The sequence below is a fragment of the Raphanus sativus genome, unplaced genomic scaffold, assembly GCF_000801105.2.
Source record: "Raphanus sativus cultivar WK10039 unplaced genomic scaffold, ASM80110v3 Scaffold4162, whole genome shotgun sequence".
NCBI classification, from domain to species: Eukaryota; Viridiplantae; Streptophyta; class Magnoliopsida; order Brassicales; family Brassicaceae; genus Raphanus; species Raphanus sativus.
The window spans coordinates 248-8,208 of record NW_026619464.1 but is presented as its reverse complement, the minus strand read 5'-3'; the positions used below and the strand labels follow the sequence as shown (position 1 = coordinate 8,208).

General features: G+C 32.7%; 1 protein-coding gene across 1 annotated transcript; it reads left to right on the top strand.

The window, feature by feature from the left end:
* Window positions 1-3,908: 3,908 nt before the first annotated feature.
* LOC108834099 (1-deoxy-D-xylulose-5-phosphate synthase, chloroplastic) lies at window positions 3,909-7,198 on the top strand. The gene is made up of 8 exons (XM_057001916.1): window positions 3,909-4,247; window positions 4,517-4,642; window positions 4,733-5,320; window positions 5,401-5,674; window positions 5,751-6,058; window positions 6,128-6,409; window positions 6,490-6,774; window positions 6,873-7,198. The coding sequence occupies exons 1-8, from the start codon at window positions 4,101-4,103 to the stop codon at window positions 7,011-7,013; spliced, it is 2,151 nt and encodes a 716-aa protein (XP_056857896.1). The 5' UTR covers window positions 3,909-4,100; the 3' UTR covers window positions 7,014-7,198.
* The last annotated feature ends 763 nt before the right edge of the window (window positions 7,199-7,961 follow it).

The window sequence follows — 7,961 nt, the reverse complement described above, 5'->3', positions numbered from 1 at the left end:
GATAATAATATCATATAGTGAAACTCATACAGTCACTTTACGTACGTTTACCAAAGATGCAAATAATCTTCTAAACATGTCTATAGCATGCAATTACTCTATTTAATATCAGTGGCATGAAAGTGTAAATAATACTGAAAACTAATAGGCATTCTATATGTGTATTTAATAAGATAGATGTGTTGTTATTGGTAACTACATGTCATTTACCCCTATTAATGCAACTCACCCTTCATTAACGTTTTATATCCATTTTAGATGATACCGTTAACAGAGGAGTTAATAAACTAAAGGAATCTTAGTTGAGATTTTCTCCGTCTAAAACTCAGTTAAATGGTTCTTTCCAATCTATTTTTAGTTGAAGAGTTTCATTGTTAAAATCCTTATTTTAATTATAAACGTGTTGTTTTTGATTAACTATATATCGTTTTCTCTTTTTTTTAATAGAATTCAATATTTTTTTTATGTCAAAAAACTATTATATTATTCAAATTTGAGGTAGTCTGGATAACAAGATCGCAATAGAATTCAGTGTTCCAAATTAAAAATTTACAGCTATTTTAGACAATATTGTTAACGGAGGGTCAATACAGAATCTTAGTTGTGTTTTATGCCGAAAACATAGTTAATTAATTTTTTCCGATCCAGTTTTAATTTAAAGGATTTCCTGAAAATTTTCTACGTTTTACATCAGCATTAGTTTGATAAAAAGAAAAACAAAATTCAGAAATGGATTCCCACAGCTTTTATTTTTATGATTTATTTCTATTTGTTTTTATGTATTTATATAAAGTGTGTTATATATTATATGGTAAAGCTGATGTTAGAAATTTGGTTGAGTTGAAACTATATAATGGTTACATTTTTATGGAATATTAGATTCTGTGTTAATTAATCAGAATCCCCTATATATTATTTTAGGAGCACTAAAAGAAAATAACCTTTACTTGATGTGTTATTTACACAATGCCATTTCCTAGGTGTCACTCTCACATTCACTCTCACCCCTATCTTGACAAAACCCTTAACTTACTAGAATTATTACTTATTGTGCCATTGATATATTCCAATTTACTTATTTATTGACCTACTATTTACTTATACGAAATTAAAAGAATTGTATTATTCCTCTGTATTAATTGACGAATTGATGGTCTCTAATCTTTCCATGTTTTCAAAATCGTTATATGTTTCAATTAGTGCCAAATCCCATGTACATTCTATATTTAACTGTGCATTAAACATTCAATTTTTATAAGCAAGCGCAAATATAATGAAAGCAAAGTAATATAAAAGTAAGAAGACATGGATCAAACATGTATAACGTTTTACCAGTTTTATTATTTGACGATTGTCTGAAGAAATTAGTTTCAGTTGAAAATATATATTCTAAGCTAATAATGTATGTTATACTGTGACCTCTGTGACTACAACAATGATCTGTTAGAAATAATAATGCATCTACAATAAACATATCTTATATTTCATAAATTATGACATAGTCAACAAAATATATATTATAAGAGAAATTTCTTACAAAAAAATAAAATCCCGTTTTTTAAATTTCATGTTTAATGCACAGTTAAATATATAATGTACATTCTATATTAGTTCAACCTACTCCAACCCTAACTTCATTTCAATGGTTCGATATATAAATGGTAGCAGGAGCACACATAAAAATCATCTCAAACTCAATTTCTATTATTTTGTTTTTTACAATAATAGATATGTTATAGTTGTTTTGGTTTATAGGTGCAAAGTTATGTTATATATATTTTGCATTGTATACGAATATATATATATATGATATTTTTTGTGACATTTTTTATAGACTCTGTACTAAAGAAAAATCTATTATTGATATTTACATTGTTTTTTCGCCGCTGTATATATATATGGTTACTCTTAAAAAATACTCATAATTTAATATAAAGGAGATTAACAAAAATGGGTAACAATACATTTATCACGGAATCTTAAGTTTGACTTTTTATTCTATAATTCCATTGTTATTAGAAGGAAATCCGGCTAAAATCATATATACGAATGCAAATCATACCTAATTTAGCTACAATTACGTCGTTGATTAATATTTACAACTTTCTTCAAACTGTAACTTTAACCGCCCAAAAATAATCATATCGTAGCATTTTGAAACATTGTTCATGTAACATAAACTTTCCTTTATCGGTAATAATCATATCGGAGCAGGTAATATTTTTGGTAAGAATATATCGGTTTTAATTGTTAGAGAATTTGACCATTGTTCATGTGATATAAACTTTCCTTTATTTTTTTCAAACCCATACCACAATCATTAATGTAAATATTTTTTGCAAACCTGATTTATTATCGATATCAAATAATACGGCAAGTTTATAATTGGTGAGACGTACAATTTACGTAAAAATTAATTACGAATATTATAACAATTATGGCGATTTTATTATTAGAGATTATTGCTCGACGAGTCATAGGACCTATTTAACTCTCATTGCCGAGTTGATATCACCTCAGCACAACCAACTTCTTAAATCATCCCTTAGCAAAAACATTCTCACAAGAAAAAGAGGTATATCATTTCTTTTAGTAAAATAAATAAATAATTGTGTTTTGTTTGGTAAACTAATTCTGTGTGATGTCTTTCTATAGGATTGTAAATCATGAGTTCTCAAAAAAAGATTTTATATCATTTCATATTTCATATTTTATTTTTCTATTATCTATATTTCTTTAGTTATTGCAGTCATCATTTTATTATGAAAGCAATTATTCTATTGCCTATGTTTTGTTTTATCTTAAGTTCATAATATATTTACTTTAGTTATTGTTTACTCCTATTGATTTTTTCCCATAAAATATACTTCAATTGAATCTAACCAATTATATAAATTTTTCAAAAAATAAAATAAACATTATATATACATGTACATTTTCGGTCTATTGGATCAAAATATATTAAAACTAATAATATTTTAGACTAACTCACCCCGTGCAAGGCACGGGCTATCACCTAGTAAATAATTAAAACAAAGAAATTTGAAGAGTACACTCCCTCTATTTTTATTTGTAGGTAGTTTTAGTTAAAAATCTCAATATCAAAAAAGTTATTATTTTTGAAAAAGTAGCATTTAGTATACAATTTCAACCAATAATAAAAATGTATGTATTATTGTATTGGTCACACAATATCTAATTAATGCAAAAGTTGCTTTGAATTATGTAAACACCTTACATTGTGAAACAATTTTTTTCGGTTAAAACTACCTATATAAAGAAATAGAGGGAGTATTAAAAACTATGCTTAAGTGACAGATTTTGGTGTATTACTCACTTAGATAGCTTAATGAAAAGATATTTTGTTTTAATGTATTAGTATACATATAATCTAAGCTAATAGTTTTTAAGAAATAATTTTTGTGTAATTACTTAAAATTTTAAATACGAAATTTAAAACTCATACATGTATATGAACCATAATTAATGTAGACAAATTTTTTTCAAGAGTATTAATTAGTTACGATTTTTTTCTTTATCAGCATATTTATTAAAAATATTCCTATTTTGTAAAAAATTTCTACATCTTTCTCACATTTGGTACATTGGTTGTTGAAAACATTCGATGAATGAAAGCAACCATCATTTTATAGTTCTAAGAAATTATCATTTTACATTTCTATTTAAAAACCATATAATAAAAAAAGAAAACACAAAAGCAAAATAGGTAGCATATATCAATATCTATCCAAAACCTGGATTTTTTGGTTGACGTGGCCCAACCAAAATCTCAATTTCTCTGCGGATCACGCACCATCTCAGTATCTTCTGAACTTTTTCTCTCTCTTATTATATTCAAACACCGTTACATATCAACAAAGTCCATAATCTAAGAAATTGATCCTTTTGTCGTTTTATTTCATCACCCATTACAAAAAGTCTCCATCTTTTCTTCTTCAACCTTCCCACCACTGTCACCACCTTTCTTCTAAAGTATTGATTTTTCACTGTTCTTGATAACCTCTGTTTTTCTTTTCCTACTTAAATTCTCTTTGTTTCTGACAAATCTTTTGTCAAGTCTTCTTCTTTCCCCCACTTTAATGGCTCTATCTGCATTTGCTTTTCCTTCTTACATAACAACCAAAGGAGGTTTAACAGATTCTTGTTGTAAATCAACTTCTCTGTCTTCCTCTCGATCTTTGTTTACAGATCTTCCATCGCCATGTCTGAGACCAAACACCAGTCATGTAAGATCCACTTCTCTTTTCTCTCAGCTTAAATTAAATATGGTTTAGGAACCTTGTTGGAGTTCAGATGAACTGAGATTTGTTAGTAACCCATTTGGTAAAATCTAGAATTAAGTAATGGGTTTATTACTTCAATTTTGACAGAAGTCAAACAAATCAGACCCTTTTTTGTATGTTAGTTTATTAAAATTGGACCAATGATTATAAGTTGTGGAGAAAATGACAGCCTTTTTGTTCTTTATGTTGTGATGTGTGTTTTGTGTTAACAGTCAAACAGAAAGGCAAAAGTGAGTGCTTCACTTGCAGAGATGGGTGAATATTATTCAAACAGACCACCAACTCCATTACTTGACACAATCAATTACCCAATCCACATGAAAAATCTTTCCATCAAGGTAAAGAGAAACAAAAATGAATCACAGTCATCAAGCCCTTTGATCCATAGCTTCTTTTTGATGCTATTTGGTTTATTATCTCATTGGCAGGAACTGAAACAACTTTCTGATGAGCTGAGATCAGATGTGATCTTCAACGTCTCCAAAACAGGTGGACATTTGGGGTCAAGCCTTGGTGTTGTGGAGCTCACCGTGGCTCTTCACTACATTTTCAACACTCCACAGGACAAGATTCTTTGGGACGTTGGCCACCAGTCTTACCCTCACAAGATTCTTACCGGGAGAAGAGGCAAGATGCCGACGATGAGGCAGACCAATGGTCTCTCCGGTTTCACCAAGCGAGGAGAGAGCGAACACGATTGCTTTGGTACAGGACATAGCTCAACCACAATATCTGCTGGCTTAGGAATGGCGGTAGGAAGGGATTTGAAAGGGAAGAACAACAATGTGGTTGCTGTGATTGGTGATGGTGCTATGACGGCAGGGCAGGCTTACGAAGCCATGAACAACGCTGGTTATCTAGACTCGGATATGATCGTCATTCTTAACGACAACAAGCAAGTCTCGTTACCTACTGCCACTTTGGATGGACCGAGTCCACCTGTTGGAGCATTGAGCAGCGCTCTTAGTCGGTTGCAGTCAAATCCAGCTCTCAGAGAGTTGAGAGAAGTCGCAAAGGCAAGTAGTATATACATATTCCATTTCTTTATGAAGTGAATAAAGATTTTAAGCTTTGTGTTGTTGTTGTTGTGTTACAGGGTGTGACAAAGCAAATAGGTGGGCCAATGCATCAGTTGGCTGCTAAGGTAGATGAATACGCTAGAGGGATGATAAGCGGAACTGGATCAACATTATTTGAAGAACTTGGACTCTACTATATTGGACCAGTCGATGGACACAACATAGATGATTTGGTAGCCATTCTTAAAGAAGTTAAGAGTGCAAGAACCACAGGACCAGTGCTTATTCATGTCATAACAGAGAAAGGTCGCGGTTATCCTTACGCAGAGAGAGCTGATGACAAATACCATGGTAAAAATTGATTTATTTTTCGTTAATATCTTAAGGAGTGTGACACTTATATTGATTATTTTTTTTTTTCTTTCAGGTGTTGTGAAGTTTGATCCAGCTACGGGTAAACAGTTCAAAACTACTAACAAGACTCAGTCTTACACAACGTACTTTGCGGAGGCGTTAGTGGCGGAAGCAGAGGTAGACAAAGACGTGGTTGCGATTCATGCAGCCATGGGAGGTGGGACAGGGTTGAATCTCTTCCAACGTCGCTTCCCAACTAGATGTTTCGATGTGGGAATAGCGGAACAGCACGCAGTTACTTTTGCTGCTGGTTTAGCATGTGAAGGCCTTAAGCCCTTCTGTGCAATCTATTCCTCTTTCATGCAGCGTGCTTATGACCAGGCAAGTTTCAACATTATTTAATCATTTTCATTTTCTAAAAAAACTAATAGAACATTTTTTTTTCTGTAGGTTGTACATGATGTGGATTTGCAGAAGTTACCGGTGAGATTTGCGATGGATAGAGCTGGACTAGTGGGAGCTGATGGTCCAACACATTGTGGAGCGTTTGATGTTACGTTTATGGCTTGTCTTCCTAACATGATAGTGATGGCTCCATCGGATGAAGCAGAGCTGTTCAACATTGTTGCAACCGCTGCTGCTATCGATGACCGTCCTTCTTGTTTCCGTTACCCTAGAGGTAACGGTATTGGCGTTGCGTTACCTCCAGGAAACAAAGGTGTTCCTGTTGAGGTAATATAGCTTAAAACCTTGGTCCTCACGTACCGCTCTCGCATCTCCTTTAATCATCTCTTTTTTTGAGTGTGTTTCAGGTTGGGAAAGGTAGGATCTTAAAAGAAGGAGAGAGGGTTGCTTTGTTGGGGTATGGCTCAGCGGTTCAGAGCTGTTTAGGAGCGGCTGTGATGCTCCAAGAACGTGGATTAAACGTAACAGTAGCAGATGCACGGTTCTGTAAGCCGTTGGACCGTGCTCTCATTCGCAGCTTAGCTAAGTCTCACGAGGTGCTGATCACGGTTGAAGAAGGTTCCATTGGAGGGTTTGGATCGCATGTGGTTCAGTTTCTTGCTCTGGATGGTCTTCTCGATGGGAAGCTCAAGGTTACTTTACTTACAACTTTTACATAATATAGTTTGCTCTGTCTTTTTTTCGGAATCTTTATGGTTTCTAATTTTCTGTTGTATTGTTTTTGTTACAGTGGAGACCAATGGTATTGCCTGATAGGTATATTGACCACGGTTCACCAGCTGATCAAATGGCTGAAGCTGGACTCATGCCGTCTCATATAGCAGCAACTGCGCTTAACTTAATCGGAGCACCAAGGGAAGCTCTGTATTGAGAGTTTAAAACATATACAAGAAGCAAGTCATTTGGCTGAGATGGTAAAGACAATGTTTGCAAAGATTAGTTGTAATGTAACTTTGTTTAAGGAGTCTGATTTTGAGATCAAGCTGTACAACCATATCTAACATCTTTGTAAAAATCAAATATTCTCTCCCTTTTTTAATAGATGATGTTGCAGAATTCTTTTTTTTTTCAAATTATTTCGAGTTTTTAGTTTTCGATGTAAAGTTTATTAATTCTTATGTTATACAGTACGTTTTTTATATTTTGTAAATTATTTTTCTATTGGTTTAATTATGGTTGGTTAGGTAGTTATTGATGTTTTTGTTTTAAAAAATGTATAAATTGTTAATGTTTTATTAATTACTAGGTGGCCGGCCCGCACCCTGTGCGGGCATTGTACAGATTCAAATTATACGGGTAGAGCTGGGTCTACAGATCGACCCACTCCGTCCGTCCCGCCAACCCGCGGATCACCTAGTTTTTTGACTCATAATGATCCGCATGATCCGCAATGAAAGATTCAAAATACATGCACCCGCTCCGCCCAAATTTACAGGTAATTCGCGGGACCCGCGGGTTAAATATTATGGAATATCTTGTATCTATTTAAGAGAGAGAAAGAGAGAGAGAGATAGAGATTTAGTGTTTAACCCGCGGGTCTCTCTCTCTCTCTCTCTCATCGTAAACCTTTTTTTGAAAAATATAAAAATGTAAACATTCTTTTAATTCACCGATTATTTTTTTAACTACCACAATTTTGATTTATATAGGAATGTTTCCTAGTTTAATATTTTATCATGAATTTTTCTTGGTTGAATTACCAACTAATCATAGTTTGCCAAATAATGTACAACATTTTTTAAAGATAATAAATAAAATAATAATAATTTGTGTTAAGTTTTTAAAATAAATGAAAATATTATTAGCTGCCAAAAGATTA